This window comes from Nilaparvata lugens, chromosome 10 (genome assembly GCF_014356525.2).
Source record: "Nilaparvata lugens isolate BPH chromosome 10, ASM1435652v1, whole genome shotgun sequence".
In the NCBI taxonomy this organism is placed as follows: domain Eukaryota; kingdom Metazoa; phylum Arthropoda; class Insecta; order Hemiptera; family Delphacidae; genus Nilaparvata; species Nilaparvata lugens.
In genome coordinates this window covers 5,558,236-5,576,572 of record NC_052513.1, presented here as the reverse complement: position 1 = coordinate 5,576,572, position 18,337 = coordinate 5,558,236, and the positions used below count along the sequence as shown (strand labels likewise).

The following is an 18,337-nucleotide window of genomic DNA, read 5'->3' as shown; positions in this document are numbered from 1 at the left end:
GGTACCTTCAAACCACCCTCACCCCCTTAGCACAGTGGGTAGTGGTGGGGACTTTTGATATGTTTACCTCCTTACTACCCTAAACAGAACTGCGGGGTCAAAAATTGTCTTCCTGACTTTTACAAAATTTCATGGTTTCTCCCCCATTAATCTTTAATTATATGTGCTACCAACTTACATTCTAATTACTATTCTTAGTAGATGTGACTTATGTTAATCATAAAATTTCTATTCATTTCATCTTCAATTTATAAATCAATGTATACATTTTACAGTATACTATGGCTACTCATCTTACCGAAAAAATTGAAGTTTCCATCTGAATTTATACTTGTTAACATTGATTGATAATGATTGGTCAGTCAATGTGTATTTGGAGGCAGTCAAGGGTAATTAAAGGAATGCATTATGAAAATTCAGAATTCAAGTAATATGAGTAATATCCTTCCATACCTTACACTAGACAAGTAATCTCATAGCTTGTCCTTTGATCCTTGTTTAATTTGATTGTATTTATGAATAATTGTGATACGATGGAACCTTCCTCCTCTTTTACACGACTAGATTTCTAAATTTCAATGAAACTTGAATTTCAATTGAAACTTCTAAATTTTTAATTTTTCAAACTTCTAAAATGTCAGTGCTCATGAATAAGTTTATCAGAATCAATAAGTATCAGCATAAAATAAACATACATGAATCGTTTATGCTTTCTCTAAGATATTAGTTAATTATCGTAATTGAAATCAATTGGCCCTATAAATTTTTGTGTGACTGTGATGCTCACATGGGTTTAATACTTGTGAATATGGGATGAGATTTGCTGATGAGGAATCAGCCATATCTACTACAGTATACGGTTACTATCTACAATTTAGTTGGATTACAGAACACTGATAGTGATTTAAAAGCTGGTTGTATAGAATCTTAATCCATCTGAATGAACATGTATAATAATTGTATTTTCAATGTAAACTATTGGAATCACTACTCCCTAATTTTTCAAATTTAAAGTACGATTGAGCTCTCTGTCCCTCACATAATACTGTTCTCATTTTTAAACTGAAATAATTTAAACTGTCGACGATTATATTATGAAAATATACGAGTATATTGTAAACTTCTATAGTCCTGAAAGGAAAAATATCCTTGCGACATATCAAAAAAATAATATAAGTATTTTTCGTAATACTTCTGAAATATTGAAAATAAATCCGTACTTTACTTACAAACTAAAAACCTGACCCCAACTTTTTTAGGAATTGGGGTTATGAGAGTGACAGACCTGAGAGCTCTATGAGGTCTCTCTGAGAAGTAAAGGTTGTGTCCTCCCGTTTGAAAAGATAAAATAACTACTTCAGTTGTTGCGTGACAGGTAATTGTCTCAAAAAATACTAAATGGGGTGAAAGTACACCTTATTTCAACCCTCATTTAGTGTTAATTATAGGGTCTCTTCTCAAACTTGCCTAATTTCGTGATGCAACCCTGATGAAATTCGCAGTAAACCATTGTTTAGCTCATTTGCAGATTATATGTTACACTCCTCCTGAAACTCTAGGTCTAAAACCCCCTAATTATCCGTGATCTTTGAAGGTTATTAAAGTAAATTATCAACATATTTATAGAAAATAGATAAGAGAGACGTCATTAACAAGCTGCAAGATGATGGTAGTAAATAAAGAAAGCTTATTTTCACATCCGTCCTTTGAAAACTGTGACTTTTTAATAAAGTATTTTTCTTTCTGTTCTAGAACATTTCCCTGTACTGCATGGACTTTCTCTAGATATGGCACATTAAACGAAAGCAGAAGTCACGATATGGTGAAAATCATTGAGTAAGTACCGGTACTTCACCAACAATAATTCATTTTTATTACTCTATTTTTTTCATCTAAACGTGATGTTTTTTGATGAACATTGATTCGAGATATCTTGTATGTTGGAGTCTGCTAAGCGTTTCGAACGTACAAACTGTAATTAGTAAGTGGCTTTGACTGTCACATATTATACAATATCGTTTACTTTAGTCCGTACAAAATTACTTTTGACTTGGAGGGATATGCGCAGCATAGAAAGGTTGGGATACAGCGGCGGCGATTTTACCGTTCTTAAGTGGCCAGCTTTCTCAAATTTCTAGTGAGTGTTCATGCTCATGATACACATACGAAGTTTCCTGTCTGAAAGCGCTGAGTCGACTGCGTCTAATCGACAAATTGGCAACTGCGCTTCTACCTATGACTCTATTCATCACTGTAATTGGTTGATCTCCCTCCATTTCTCTGCTCCGAATATTCCTCCAAATCAAAAGTAATTTTGTATGGACTATATAAGGACTTATCATCTTCCAAGTCAATGTTTTTACTGCAGCCAAGGTTTGTTTGTCCTTAATAAACCGTTATCCTTGTTCAAAGAGTATATTTGTATGCTTTAAATTATAGGCCTTCTCAGAATTATCTAGCCTTCTCTAGTTGGATACGTTTTATTATAAAGACATTGTCAAATGTTGGTTATCGTTGTCGGAATTCGTTATCAAATGAAAAAGTTGCATTACATGGTTTCTGGTCAGCCTGAGTTGATCTGAATTGGTTGCATATCCAATATAGCCAGCAGAAGCAGACAGCTGAACCTAGACCTAGTTTTACAGCTTTGCGTACTCATGGGTTTGTACAGGGCATCCAAACTATAGATGTTTGTGAATTTCACACACATCATAAGGGTGTGATCACATCGAATGCAAGATTGTTATGCATGTCGAAACGCGCAGATGAGAAACAAACTATGGAAAGAGCAATAGGAACATTCACATTGTTATCATTCTAATCAATCTCTTTTGTGCAATTAGTATAGAGTTTAAATTTGTTTTATATGCACCCCCCCCCCAACAGCTTAGCCCATAATTATTGAAGCTTGCTATTTGCAATAGCGAAATAAACAGATCTCAGAATTTTTCTAGGGCAAATTAATTTCAATAAATAAAATTTACGAAGCATCATATTCATGTGCTTTTTGAGTGATTGGATGTGAACCTTCCAATTGCAGTTCTCATCAAGCTCTAAACAAAGATATTTGATATTTTGCACCTGATCCATCTTTACACAAGATGTGCAGAATTCATTATGATTAGATAGGCAGACACCACATTTGAATAGTACGGGAACCTGCAGGATGGGCTTTGATCTCAAAGAGAAACAAATTTGGTTTTAGTACTTAGAGCCAACCTATGCACTGAGAAGCAAATTTTTATCCAATCTAAGTCACTTTGCATCTTAGAAGTTGCCGTATCAATTTCTTTTTCACAATATAGCAGAGCCGTATCATCCGCAAAACAACCTATGGTTAACTATTCTAATTCGAATGGCAGTTTTCAATACTGATACATGAGATGATAGATATTTAACATTTCACACTGTACATATTCTAATGTAAAACTCAATTTGATTATTGTATTACATGGAGAGTAAATATTATTCTGACAATTCTGCACAGTAGTACACTTAAAAGAGAACTAGTTTAACAATTGTTTGAAAATACTACTTCCGTTATTAATAAAAGTTCTGATATGAATAGAAGTATATTACAAAAATAGTATGTTGTGAAACATTAGTGTAACTTCTAATCTAATAAATGAGTTGGTCAGTTCCAAAACTCACTAACTCCAAAATTTTCAATTTTTTTCACATCATCTGATAGACAATTCTATACCACATCCAATGATACTATCGGTTTGTTCCAAAACTCTCCAATTCCCCTTTAAAAGCTGTGTTGAAAAATGATGACTGCAACAAAACTCTCCAATTCCAACTATCTTACTGCTCCAAAACTCATTTATTCCATTCCTACTTCTAAAGTCGCTAACTCCTCTGATTGCTCAGTCAGCTGTAAACTATACTGCAACAAAACTAGCTTACTGATACAATTTTGCTGTAATTTGATTCTATAACATTATTACCACCTAATAAAAGTTTTATTTAATAGTATGATGTTGGCTAAACTGTAGGCAATGTATCTTGGCTGCACATACTAGGTTATTGTTCATTGTTGTTCACTCCATTCCGCCAAAACGATTGAAATGGAAGCTCCCGAAGTGATTGTTCAACAAGGTGAAAACGTAGTACGAATTGTTGAGGGCACTACACGAAAAAGAAAACGGAATGTGAAGAACTGGCAGAAAACTAAAGATAAGGAAAAAAGGTAAGTTACTGCTTAATAGAATAATAATTATTTATTAGGAACTTATCAATACTAAAAGCAGCATAACCTCAAAAATCAATACAAAGGTAGCTGATCATACCTTATATTTTTTTATTATTGTAAGTTTCCATCATCTGATTATTGTTCATATTTTCAATAATATTACAAAATTTATGTTTGAATTCTATTTTATCAAATTAGCTTGTTATCTAACAAATCAAGTTAAGAGTAGACTTGTATTTGAACACAGTCTTGGTGTATAACTTACTATTTTTTTTCTCTGTTCCTGTTTGAGTAATCAACTTTGAAAAGATTTCTTATGACATAAATATAAATTGAACTTTCTGTCATACAAAAGTATGTCTACAGTAATAACAAGATGACTTAAGTTATACCAAATTTTTATTCTGATTCCAGACATGCAGCACATGAATTCCCAACTCTTCCAAACTGTGGCCATGGAATAAGAGAAGGCAACAAGAGTGACTTCAAGTGTTCCAAAATCAATATGCAGGACATTAGAAGATTCCATCAAAATTTCTACAAAACAACAAATAAGATTGAGCAAGATCACTTCATAATCAGGTATGCCAAGGGGAAAACACCAAAACGCCATCGACTTCAACATGAAGACTCTGCAGCACGAGGTATTGCTATTGATTATTATATTCCAACATTCCGCGTTGAACAAGGTAGAGATTTAGTGAAAGTCTATCAGAAATGTTTTCTGGATGTCCTTAAAATCTCCTCCAAATTCCGTGTTCAAAGACTATGCAGAAAAGAACTTATGACTGGGGAGTCACCTCAGGAGCTAAGGGGGGGAGATCATCGTTCAAAACATTCTGAGCTGAAACTCACTGAAGTGAAAAAATTCATTGAATCCCTTCATACAGTGGAGTCCCATTACTGTCGAGGAAAGTCTAAACGTCAATATCTCCCCAGTCACTTGAGTATTCAACATCTTTGCAATGCTTACAATGAAAAGGTGAATGATGATGAAGGACTGAAAGTTAAATATGAATATTTTAGGAAAGTTTTTGTTGAGAATTATAATGTGGGGTTTGGTTCACCTGCTACAGATCAGTGCTCAAAGTATCTAGAACTCAAAGAAAGAATTAAATGCACTTCAATCAGTGAAGTGGAGAGATCTACACTGAAAACCGAATTAGCCATCCACAAAAAACGAGCAGAAACGTTTTTTGCTCTATTGAAAGAGGAAAAGGAGAATGAGCTAACATACTCATTTGATTGTCAAAAAAATTTAATCTTTCCAAAGCTAACTGATCAATCTGCCTATTTTTTGAGACAGTTCTATGTTTATAATTTTACAATGTGCTTAGGCACTTCAAAAGCTTGTCAAACTCGAGAAAATACGTTCATTTATGGCTGGAGTGAACTTGAAGCTAAAAAGGGTTCAAGTGAAATAGCCACATGCATTGTACATCGCCTATCAAGAGCAAGTGGACACAATAAGACTCTTTGCTGACGGAGCTGGAGGTCAGAATAAAAACACAATAGTGATCACAGCTGTTCTAAACTGGCTGACTGTTGAAGCACCGGCACATATTGGAAAGATTGTTATGCATTTTCCAGTCCCAGGACATTCCTACATCCCGCCAGACAGGGTGTTTGGTGTCATTGAAAGGAAAATTCGAAAATTGGAAACGATTGTGCATCCAAATGAATATTTTGAATTATTTGGAGAGTCAGCCAATGTTACAAGGCTAGGAACTGACATTGAAGTCAAGGACTGGAAGGAGGCATCAATGAGAAATATAAAAAAGCCAGCTGACTGGCATTTCAAGTTCTCCGTTTGCAAGAGATTTATTCTAACAAGAGGTCAACAAAATAATGGTAAAGTTCAAGGGGAGACAACCTACCTGACTGATTTGGGGAAGCCACAAGGAATTTCTAAAAGAGGCTGCAGAGTCAATAGAATCGTTGCTCAAGTAAAAGAAAATGATGCTGCTGTCAACCCAATGAAGGTGATGGATGTAAAGAAGCTTCTCAGAAAGCACTATGGGGAAGAATGGTCGAAGCTTGAGTGCCTCAAATTTTATTCGGAAATCTTCAATGAGAGAATGGGAAGACGTGAGCAGGAAGAAGATGAAGAGGAACCAATGGAAGATGAAATTTTGACACTAGAAGGAGACTTCGTTATATAAAAAATAACTTTTTTGATGATACTCATAAAAATCCCTTTCATATTTCACTTTAATTTTGAAAGATAATGACTGTAGACTATTGAAATGTAATACCTAATTTTTATCCTATACCTATAAAAATCAATTTTATACTTTTCTTGAATTTTGTTCTTATTTTGAAAATGTATTATGAAACGATAGTTTTTATTCTAGGCCTATATGACTTACATTGAAAGTGTATTAAAACTTGATTATTGTAAACTGCAACAAAACTGTCTTGATCCATTCATTACTGCAACAAAACCATCTAAAAACCCTATCCTGTTCCAAAACTCACCAAGTCTATATTTAATTATTTTTTCCTGTCGAAAGTTGTTGGGTCTCATTAAAGAATTTGATGCAATTGTATCCTGAGAGTTCAGATGAAATCACTGTTTTTTTCAGCACTGTCAATATTTTCAATCAGCTGTAACAGTTTTTCAGCTCTCCTGAAAAATTTCCAAAGATGGAGTTGGTGAGTTTTGGAACTGACCAACTCAAATCACTATTATAATATCTAGTATTTTATGGTTGCTTGAAACGTTTTACCAATAGTTTGGTTTGAAACTATTCTCAGAGTTTGTTATAGTTTTAAAATTATCATCACCAACATCTGTTATATTTTATTGTTGGTTGACAAATTTAACTATTAATTTGTATTTCAAAATTGTTTTTGCAGTTTGAAGCCGAAAATCGAGTCTACGTTCGCTCTTTATCTTCAAGATTCTGTAGTAGAAATCCCAGAGTTTCAATTCGTCTGAGAAATGACCTCTGCGTTCTTCAATCATCAAATTTGGACATCTCATCGGCAACAGTGAATTCTATTTTCAAGTGAACTTTTGTCTTATATTCTTGAAATATGAAGGCAGCAGATCTATGAACACAACTATGGTAATATTTTGTTGAGATTTGTAAATCACAAGTAATCGTCTGTTGAGGGAAGGTCATGGTGGCAGTTTGTGAAATTCTGTAAACATTCATCGGTTTCGGTGTAGCAGTATTGTATTGTACGGTTATATATTCACACAATACTGGTAATATTCAGTTGATTCATAATAGATGAGGTGTTAATAGTTTATGTGTACTAGATAGCATACAAGTAGAGTTAGTTCGTTAGTGGTGCTTGGTTCCTGTAGACTGATGAAATTCAATTATTATTAATTGATTGGTGACAATAGAATGTATGTGTACTAACACTGACGTGAAAAGGGTACCAACGATGATACTAGTTGATCTGTGGTTCTAGCTAGAGTGTCAATAGCAGTGGTTTGTTTATTCGTGTTAATATGTTAAATTATCATAATCAGAAAAACATTCAACATTTCAACAATCTCTAACAAGGTGCAGATCATCTTACAACTTGAAGTAGGTCCATTTATTTTTGCTAATGTACTATACCAGCCTACTTTTTTATTACACCATAGTATTAGGAATCGTTTATTTGTTCACCTATATTTTTTGGAAATTAAATTATAGGATATTAATGTACACTATTGTTAATTCATTTAATTCTCAATTAAATTATTTGTAAAATGTGTGACGAAGGTGAAATCAGAAATAGTCGTAGTGAAGCAACCAACCCGTGAGGTCATCAAAAGGCTCTACGATCATTTTGCGAGTGAAAGTGCCAACGTTGCTATTCTAATTTCTGCGAAAAAAATGGCCCAGAGAGTATCGCAACTAAGTGTGAACAAGCCCTCAACCGATCCTCCGCGCAAACAGCGCCGTAAAAAGGTCTTTGGAAGATTGGACGAACAGGCCAAAGTAGCACTCAGAAATGTTGTCTTTGAAATGTACAGAAAACGTGAGATTCCAACAGCTTCAAAAATCCTGGAAGTTGTCGAAGAGCGACAAATGTGCCACGCATCACTGCGTACAATGGAAAGAATTTTGGAGGATGTCGGGTTTTACAAGATGAAGGATACGTACCTGATGGAAAAACGTAGCTTTAATATCGCCCGTAACCGGTTTTACGACTAGTTAAAGAGTTTCGATTTTGAAAAAGCTGTGTTTTTGGAAGAGACCTGGGTGAGAACGGGTCTCACAAATACAAAAACCTCTCAAAACATTGTTGAGACAAAGTATGTAGTCGCCGTCCACGCTGGAATTAGCGCAGGTTTTGTTAAAGATGGTTTGAAATTGTTCCAGTGGACGAAAAAAGTTGACTACAAGAGAGAAATGAGTTGCAGCAAGTACAAAGCTTGGTTCCAGTCGATGATGGGGAATATCGAACCGAATTCGGTGATTGTCCTCGCAAACAGAGTGTACAACACCACTCAAATCGACAAACCTCCATCGATATCCAACTCGAAACAAGAGATTATCGATTGGTTGACCAACAAAAACATCGATCGGGATGGCTTGGATCCAGACCCGTTCAAAGTGGAACTGTTGCACCTGGTTAAGAAGAATAAACCGCCGGAACGGTACGAGTTGGATGAAATGGCTGCCGAATTCGGCCACAGAGTTGTGCGCTTGCCGCCGTTCGGCTTCTATTTCAACGCGATCAATGTGGTTTGGACGCAGATTAAGGACAAAATAGCCGAACGGAATACTGTTTTCAAGCTAGATTCTGTCGAGAAGTTATTTTCGGAAGCAATCGCCGAGGTGACACCCGATGATTGGAGGAATGCTGTGCTGCACACCAAACAAGTGATCGAGCAAGCTATTCGAGATGAGTTTGAATTGGATGACGCCGTGGATGATCTTCTCGAGAGAGTCATAAACCCGTCACTCGCCGATGGCAGTGATTCAGAATTCTGTGATAGCGACTCTGACAGCGATGATTCAGGATTAGATCAGTGTTCCTGGATTATTTTTCGCCAGCTCACTAGGTTAATTCACTAGCTCACGGTATTTACTTTCTACATTAAATTGCATTGTGATTATATTAAATTAAAGTAATTTTGATGATCGAATAATGTTAATTAGATTAGGTTGATTATCATGAGTTAAGACTTATAGACTTTTAGATTATTTTTCGCCAATTTTTCTCATAAAATTGATTTTCCGTACTGGGAATCTACATTAAATCGCATTGTAATTGCATTCCATTAAAGCCATTTTGAAAATCGAATAATGTTAATTAAATGATGTTGATTATCATTAGTAGAGATGCTGACTGACATTAAGACTGACTTATAGACTTATGGACTATTTTTCGCCAGTTCCTAGCTCACTGCATTGACTTCATCCCTTATAGGAATCTACATTAAATTGCATTGCTTTAATGTCATTTTGATGTTAATTAGATAATGTTGGTTATTATGAGTATAATGTTATAAGACTTAGACTTGAGGATTATTTTAAAGGGATTATTGATTTTCCCTTACTGGGAATCTACATTAAATTGCATTACATTGAAGCCATTGTGATAATCGAATAATGCTAATTAGATTGTCTATATCATGAATAGAGATGCTATAAATGAATGTTTTTAATGAACTAGATCAAAACAGACAATCCATGTATTTAAATTATGATTATTGGAAAAGTAAGTAATTTAAGTAAAATTCGCAAATATTTAGTTGAAAAAATTAATTGAGTATTATTATTTGAGGCGAGAAGACTCGATCTGAACTGAAAATCACGACTGATTTATTATGATGTTTTGTTTTTTCTTAATAAGCAACTTTTAAATTTTTTGAAGTGCCTTCTATAAAATTGTCTTATTGTTTATGTTTATGTTTAGATTTGCTTCATTTTGATGAGCAACAATATTTTTCTACAAATATAGTTCATGTAAGTGCCTTATGATGTTTAGGTATAGATTTGTTTTATCATGATAACAACTATAAAACATCTTTTGTACCGTACATGAAAGTGCCTTACCTCGAGGTATATATTTTTTTATCGTGATAGCAACTAATCTTATGAAATACCATTCTTTAAAGTGCATTGCTATAATGAGGTATAGATTTGTTTTAACTCCATAAGCAACTATAATTTTTTGTAATTCAGTTCATGAAAGTGTCTTATTATGTTGATATACGTTACAGATTTGTTTTATCTTGATAAGCTATCTTTTTTGACATACCAAAGTGTTATATTGTAGTTGATGAAAACATCTTAAACTCATTTTACATTCCTGTTTTCATGGATTTATAAGTTTGAAAATAATAAATCATGTTAAAAAATAGTATTTGTTTTTCATTCCGTTGTAGGTATGTTTGAGTGACTGATCTTATTAGTTTACCTTATCTTCATCATGCCTGTAATATATATGAATTAATATCATTATTTCAACTGCAATAGAATTGAAATGTAAAGTAGATTTTAATCATCCCTGGAATTAAGTTATATTAGTTGGTATCATTTTTTCACCTTGAATAGAATTGGAATGTTATATGGTTATTATTTTGGTTAGTAAGGAAAAAGCTGCGTGTTTTATTGCTCATATTCTATTTTTAGAAACATTTATTCGAATAGTGGAGAAATTGAACATTTCTGTTGGTGAAGTTCATATTTTCAGCCTCTGCGTAGTCGTGATTGATCTTCTTTAGGCCTGGTTATGGAGAAGAATTCATTGAATATCTGGTGTAGAGAAAATTACCGTAGGTGAATACCGACTTCATTATCTGAAAAACATTTTGATAGAAACATATAGGGCCGGTTTCCGAGCTCGGGATTTAGCTAAGTTCTAGACTTTAACCGGCTTTAAACTCTAGAGCCAGAAAATTGTCTTTCCGAGTCAGAGCGTTAACGTAGTCGAGGACTCAAAATAATAGACCCTGGAGTTAAGAGATCACGTTAGACCCTGGAGTTTATAATTTCGCTTTCTGAGTGAAGGGCTTATAAGTCCAGGACTTGAATTAGATTCTCGTCTCTTTCCGAGTCAAGGATTTATCAAAAATCGTCAAGTCCAGGACTTGAAACAGCGTGATTCTAGACCCTCAACTGGGGTAGGGTTTAAATTTAAGTTCTAGACTTAACCGAGCAAACACAATTCAGTTATTGTTTTGAAGTAGATGAATATCCAAATAAATGTCATGGAATACCTAAATTATTTGAATTAGTCCATCTAAATTCGTAATTTATAATTTGCAAGTTTATTTTGGAATAATATGCATAAAAGCTAACCTCATTTTATGACTGTGACATAACCTAAAAATGTTCAAGAAAAATAATACAAGGATAGCCTTGGAATTTTATCTCCCAATGTGAATATTATAAATAAATGCCATATTCAACATATTATTAATAATAATATTACAATAATAAATTATTATTCCAGTTTTTTTTTCAAAACAAATACGTTTTCCAACTCAATAGGTAGCATACTAAAATTGTTATTCCAAAATCAATGATAAGTGATAGCATAACGTAAAATGAAATGTTTATTTTTTATTCATGTTTCAAAAGGTTAGGTTTTTCTTTGAATTTATAGACCTACACCATACAAGAAATCGAAACGTATTTTCACAAAATAATTGTTACAAAATAGATTGGAGAGCATTTGAATTATCCCGCTGCAATCAGCTGTTTTGCTATAGGCCTAATGCCAACAATACAACAGCAAAATATTGAGAATTTCCCTCATGTTTACTGCGTTAAAGTCCTGGACTTAAATAAGTCGAGAACTTATTAATAGACCCCGGAGTTTAGAACTAAAACCCGTGACTCAGAAAGTTGATTTAGACCCGAGAGCTTATTTTAGTCCTGTACTCTGTAAGTCCAGAACTTATTGATCCCGAGCTCGGAAACTGGTGCTAAATGTTTAATCCACACAAAAGAAATCATCCAAACTAAATCTATAAATGCTTACAATAATTCAATAATTTTCTATAGGCTACCGTATGGGAAACAATGATAAACCTAGAAATATATGCTAAACATTAGCATAGTAACTTATAATTTGATAACTTATGAATTGATAACGCAAAATATTAATTCTCAATAAATAATTCATATAAATACCTCCAATAAACTAACCAGTAGTGTAAACTGGTTAGGAATCCATAAACCATAATCTGGAATCCATAAACCATGGATTCTACATGACATTCGCAACAAAAATGTCCTGTAAAATTTTCTTATATTGACCTTACTTTTAGGTAAGTACTGATAGAATCAATAGTACCGTACATTACATTATGTACCTGCAACACATATTTTAATACCACGGATTTCTACATGCCAGTGACCGGTACAGCAAAAATATAATTCCCAGAAGTTCTCACTCAGCCCGTCGAACGAGTATGACTAGTCGTATTAGAACTTATGGAAATAATATTATCACTGAACCGGTCACGTTCACTGATATGATATGTGGGAATCCGCATTTATTCATTGTATTCAGTAGAATTGTATCAATTAAAAATTTAGTAAAATGGCTGTTATTTCACAACTAATACCTTGCATTTTGCTAGGAGCTATGAATAGTAACACAATTTAGTAATTTTAGTTATGCAATATACAGGGTGTCCCACGAAAGGTGTAAAAGCCGAGACCATGGATTCTACATGACATTCGCAACAAAAATGTCCTGCAAAATTTTCTTATATTGACCTTACTTTTCGAATTCTATAGATTTTTCTATATTCTTGAAAAACGCCAATAAATAGAGTACTACCAGTAAAAATCCAATTCTTAGGATATGGTTGGAAAGAGGAAGAAACTTCCAATAACATTCATATAATTTGTTCCTTTGTTCGATGTTTTTTAAATTCTTTATGAGCGTTCAAACTGTTTAAAATTTGGCTTTGAACTCGTTGAATGTACTTTTTACTTTCCTTGCCTTATTACCATAGGTAAGGAAAGAATTGCTTTCCGAAAAAAATAAGGTACCCCAATTTCTAAATTTCTATACGTTTCAAGGTCCCCTGAGTCCAAAAAAGTGGTTTTTGGGTATTGGTCTGTATGTGTGTGTGTGTGTGTGTGTGTGTGTGTGTGTGTGTGTGTGTGTGTGTGTGTGAGTGTATGTATGTCTGTGTACACGATTTCTCATCTCCCAATTAACGGAATGACTTGAAATTTGGAACTTAAATTGCTTTCACAATATAAGGATTCGACACGAACAATTTCAATCAAATGCAATTCAAGATGGCGGCTAGAATGGCGAAAATGTTGTCAAAAATAGGGGTTTTCGCGATTTCCTCAAAAACGGCTCCAACGATTTTGATTAAATTTATACCTAATTATAGTCATTGATAAGATCTATCAAATGCCACAAGTCTCATATCTGTAAAAATTTTGGGAGCTCCGCCCCATCTTTTGCAAAGTTTGATTTTAGATTCCCAATTATCAGGTTTCAGATACAATTTAAACAAAAAATTTCAAGTGGAAAAGATTGAGCATGTAAATCTCTACAATTAATGTCTTGTAACATTTTCACCTAAAATTGAAAATAAGCTCGAAATTCGAGAAAATGTGATTATTCAATAGCATACTGGTGGCAACTGTTATTTCTATTAAATTATTCACTATGAACAGATAGCAGACCTCGTGTGTCTCCAGCATTATTTTTCTGTCACCAGGCTGAGATTTTTGAATAGTAGTCTAGACTTGAGATGCTCCTAAACACTAGCGTCAGGTGATCAATTTTCATAACGGCAAGGAAAGTTGTGTGAGTGCGCCACACCAGATTTTTCAACTTTGAGCACTCATAAAAAGTTCAAAAACTTTAAACAAACGAACAAATACATGTTATACATACAATCATATGCATGATTGAAAATTTATTCCTCTTTCCAACCATATTCTTAGAATTAGAGTTTGACTGATAGCTCTCTAGTTATTGACATTTTTCAAAAATATAGAAAAATCTATGTAGCTCGAAAACTAAGGTCGATATAGGTGGAGTCCCCTATGGGTTGGGGGAGCTTGGAGTCGATTATCATACTCAAGAATGTGTTGAAAACCAGAACTGACCCACAGCATCCATGCTTGTCATAGGAGGCGACTAAAATAGACCTCAATGCAACTCCAGAAGTTGCCTTGCCTTCAAACCCACGGGATCTGCCCCATCAGGGCAGTTTCGGAGGGGCAAAAAGAAAACCCAAGAGACCAGAGATGGGCGAAACTCCAGGCACAAATGTGGCTCAAGAGGCTGAGTCGAAGGTGGCCGGGCGCCCTAGAGGCAGTTTGGCGTCCCCTCTCTCAGCGGAAGGACCTAGAAAAAGGCCAGGAGTGGAACTCACGTAGGTCACGAGTTTGTGGGTGGAGAGGCCAAAACTCACCACTGCTCAAAGAAGGGTGGCCATATAGGCAAAACTTCTTGGGAGAGGTAAGGCATATTTGACCCTGTGAAGTTTCGGAGGGGCAAAAAGAAAAAACCCAAAAGACCAGTGATGGGTGGAAAAACCAGGCACAAATGTGGGTCAAGAGGCTGAGTCAAGGGTGGCCGGGCGCCCTAGAGGCAACTTGGCCGCCCCTTCCTCAGCGGAAGGACCTACAAAGAAGGCCAGGAGTGGAACTCACGTAGGTCACGAGGACTAATCAGTCTGAAGAGACTGCCAAGCATATCACACTGGATTGCGACAAGGATTGCAACCAGGTGATGAATGGAATGTTAGTATAGGGAAAAACTCCTGGTTCTTGTAAAGAACATAGGTATTGGTTTGCCTAACTAACATACTACTTGGGAACAAAATAAGCTTCGGTGGACGTGTGGGATTCTTTGAACCTTTGGATCCTTGAATCCGTCCCTTCAAAAACAATATAAAGGTCGATATAAGAAAATTTCAATGAACATTTTTTGTTGCAAATTTCATGTTAAATCTATGGTCTTCGGCTGTAACAACCTTCCTGGGACACTCTGTATATCAAGGAACTAGTATTTGGTCTAATAAATTAGGTAGTTGAATGTGTTTCATACTGACATTCTTGAATGACTTGTGGTCTAGGATGAATAGGTCGTAAGGCTTGATGGCGGTGTCAGTGTTTGCACGCGCCATCATTATAAGCAGAGCGCTCCTCAACCATCCTGGCTTGTCAGTCCACGCCACATTCGACAGAGCTTGTCGAAAAACATCGTTCTAGAAAAAGTTACAAAACAATAAAGGGGAATTACAAGTGGTGTTTAGGTAGGGATGGTCTCATTCGTCAAGATCTTAGTTGCCTATTCTGACCATTTCTTGATATAGGTACTGAAAAAAGTTGCTGAGCTGTTCAGTTGGACAATAAGTCTCATGGCATCAAGTTGTCGTTGCAGGCTGATAAACAGTGAATGTATCAGTTAGTCAAGTTAGCTACTAGCATACTAGATACCGAGAGACCCTCAATTAGTCATGTTCTTAGTTCTTCAAATGCCTAGATTGGCCATTTTTTGTGACACTGAAACAAATAGAAAGTTGAACCATTCAGTTCGTCAAGATTTTGTCGAGGCTGATACACAGGGAGTGTGTCATATGCACACTATAGCCTATACCGAGATATAAGAAGGTTCTCATTTCATCAAGTATCTATTTTAAACATTTCTTGAGATGTTGAAACAAATGGGAAGTTGAGCCATCCAGTTCATCTAGTTTCAAGGCTGATACACCATACACATCCAGCAACAGTGTAGGCCTACTGCACACTAGTTACAATGATTAGTAATAATGTGTTAGGGAGATGGATGTAATGTATGGTGAGGGGAAGGTGATGGTTTAGGTATTTGTTTTGAAATGACAATATTCTGGTATTATCAGAATTTTTTTATGTTTAGAATTAAATATTACATGATAATTATTGTATCTACTGGACTTTCTGAAAGCAACAACAATTTGACGTACCGTACTGAAGTTTCTTAACCGGGCTGGTTCTTGATAAACTGAGAAATTAATGAAGTGAATGTCACCGGTGGTTCTTGATCAATTGAAATCTTGATGAACTAGATGTCACCCATACATCACCTATAATAATATAATGTACGATACTGTATCCACTGGACTTTCTGAAAGCAACTGGATCTTTACAAACTGAAAACTGATCTTGGACGTACTGAGATCTTGATGAAGTGGATGTCACCATTAGAGCTTAAATAGCTTGATTGCTAAAAATTTACTAAAACTTATATTGTATGCTAAAAAAAGTAAATTCGTATGGCTTTTGTTGGTGGGGAGTCCCTTGCGGGAAGGTCCCACGATTGTATGTTAAAGATTGTGCCCAATGACGTGAAATGTCCTAAATTTACAATTTTCACCCCCGCAGCGATAATTTTTATCACTGATTATGATGTAGTCAAACGCACGGTTCGGAAGATATTCGCCGTTTTAGCTATTTTTAGGACAATTTTTTTCGAGTTGGTTGAAAACAGAAAAATTAAATAAGCCCTTTTGATGACTGGACCAGATGTAGGACACAATTCCAAACACATTTTGTTCAGTTATATTTTCCCGTCAGACGCACCGTTTACGAGTAAATTGAGCCCAGCTTTTTAATGAAACCGTTTTAGAGTTTATTGATTATAAATAATAATAATAGTTATGTATATACACTTGCGCTCAGATGGCAATGAGACCATAAGAAGGCAATTGAGAATCTTCAAGTTGTGTCTGTGTTTTCTACAGTCACAGACACTGTTCAAACAAATTTTACATGTATAAACCTAGTTTATACTAAATTCTGAATTCAGTTTATACTGAATTCTCTAGGTGAATTCAATATCACCTAGAGAATCGAGTTGATAGGTTGTCGTGACCGTGGACAACAACCTTTACCCTCGTAAAAATATACCATTGTCGTCAAGTTGTCACCCCGACTACTTGTCACCTACTGGACCAAATGTGCCAACTAGTCTTGACCGTAAACGACAACCTGACACCTCGCGTCAGAGTGTCCCCCCGATTAGTTGTCACATCCTTAGAAAGGAGACAAGTAGACGGGGAAGGCTCACGTCAACTTGTCCCCTAAAAACCGGTTTTAAAAGGTGACAGGTTGACGGGGTGTCAAGTAGTCGGGGTGGCACCTAGTCGCGTTCCCAATTTACAACACATGAAAGTGAAATTGGATTTTATTTCATCTCTATAATTTCTTCTGAAACTTTCTCAACTTTTTAGTTCACTGAACATTAGTAGCGGTCACTAGCTTCTACGGGAAAGCATAATATTGTAAATTTCATATGTAGACACTTTTCGAACATTTTCAATTCCTATTTCCGTAGTAGCTACTATTGTCCCAGTGTGCAGCCTCAGCCTGATTCGTTCTTTCTACTGTTTCCACTTCAAATTCCAAATGTTCTTAATTTATACAATTAAATATATAGATAAAATAAATTATATCTAAATAATAAGTGTAGAATCATGAGTTGTTCAAATACCTGTTCAACAATTCCATGTCCGGTGTGAAAACGGAAAAATCCAATCAAATTTATGAAGAAAGAAGCTATTGCATAGTTATGGATACAGTACTGAATAATACATTATAAGTTGATGTAACAAGAAGATATTAGATCGTTTGAATTACATGATGAAATAATAGCAATAAATGAAAACAAAGAAATATGACATCTTCTTCTATATAGTTCAGTGTAATGATAATAACAATATACTGTAGAAATGCACGATTATAGGTCTAATAATTATTGGAATTAATAAAAAATATTTTATATATCTCATCTATAAACTATATTATTGTGTTCCATTTTCAAATTAACAAGAACTGACTAATAATATACCCCAGTCAGTCACCCCAGTAAAACTGAGTAGAAAACCAATTAAAACTTAATATAGAGATGGAATTACTGAGATATTGCAATAATTCTAATGCTAATGAATTAATAATTATTATTTTTAAAAAAATATTAAAACAATATCCTGGTTTCTTGGGACTTGTGATATTCATTGTAGACTTAACTTACTCATGGGCTACCTAAAACCTAATCTTAGCTCATTATATTTTAATATTAATAATTATTCTACTGGAAAGAAATGAGTGGAATATTAAATAGGTATATTAATAATGGAATATTTGTTCAAATGCTTATGAACCTATAATTGACCGAGCGAAGTGAGGTCTAAGATTCAAGTCGACAGTTTGGCAT

The 18,337-nt window shown here is 34.8% G+C and overlaps 2 protein-coding genes across 3 annotated transcripts in view; one reads left to right on the top strand and one right to left on the bottom strand.

The window, feature by feature from the left end:
• LOC111051506 overlaps positions 1-9,830 on the top strand; it is a 56,430-nt gene extending 46,600 nt beyond the window's left edge. The window contains exons 6-8 of one of the 2 annotated variants that reach the window (XM_039436147.1): positions 1,753-1,836; positions 7,055-9,209; positions 9,368-9,830. In XM_039436147.1, coding sequence (XP_039292081.1) covers positions 8,554-9,209; positions 9,368-9,374 — 663 coding nt within the window. In that variant the 5' untranslated portion in view covers positions 1,753-1,836; positions 7,055-8,553 and the 3' untranslated portion in view covers positions 9,375-9,830. Of the gene's footprint in view, positions 1-1,752; positions 1,837-7,054 lie in introns of both variants that reach the window. The other variant, XM_039436146.1, reaches the window with a different exon arrangement.
• Positions 1-17,687, bottom strand: part of LOC111051509 — a 35,014-nt gene extending 17,327 nt beyond the window's left edge. Inside the window, exons 1-2 of the mRNA XM_022338036.2 lie at positions 17,615-17,687; positions 15,195-15,350 (exon numbers count right to left, since the gene is read on the bottom strand). Of these exons, the coding sequence (XP_022193728.2) occupies positions 15,195-15,272 (78 nt within the window). The 5' untranslated portion in view covers positions 15,273-15,350; positions 17,615-17,687. The remainder of the gene's footprint in view (positions 1-15,194; positions 15,351-17,614) is intronic.
• Between the last annotated feature and the right edge of the window lie 650 nt (positions 17,688-18,337).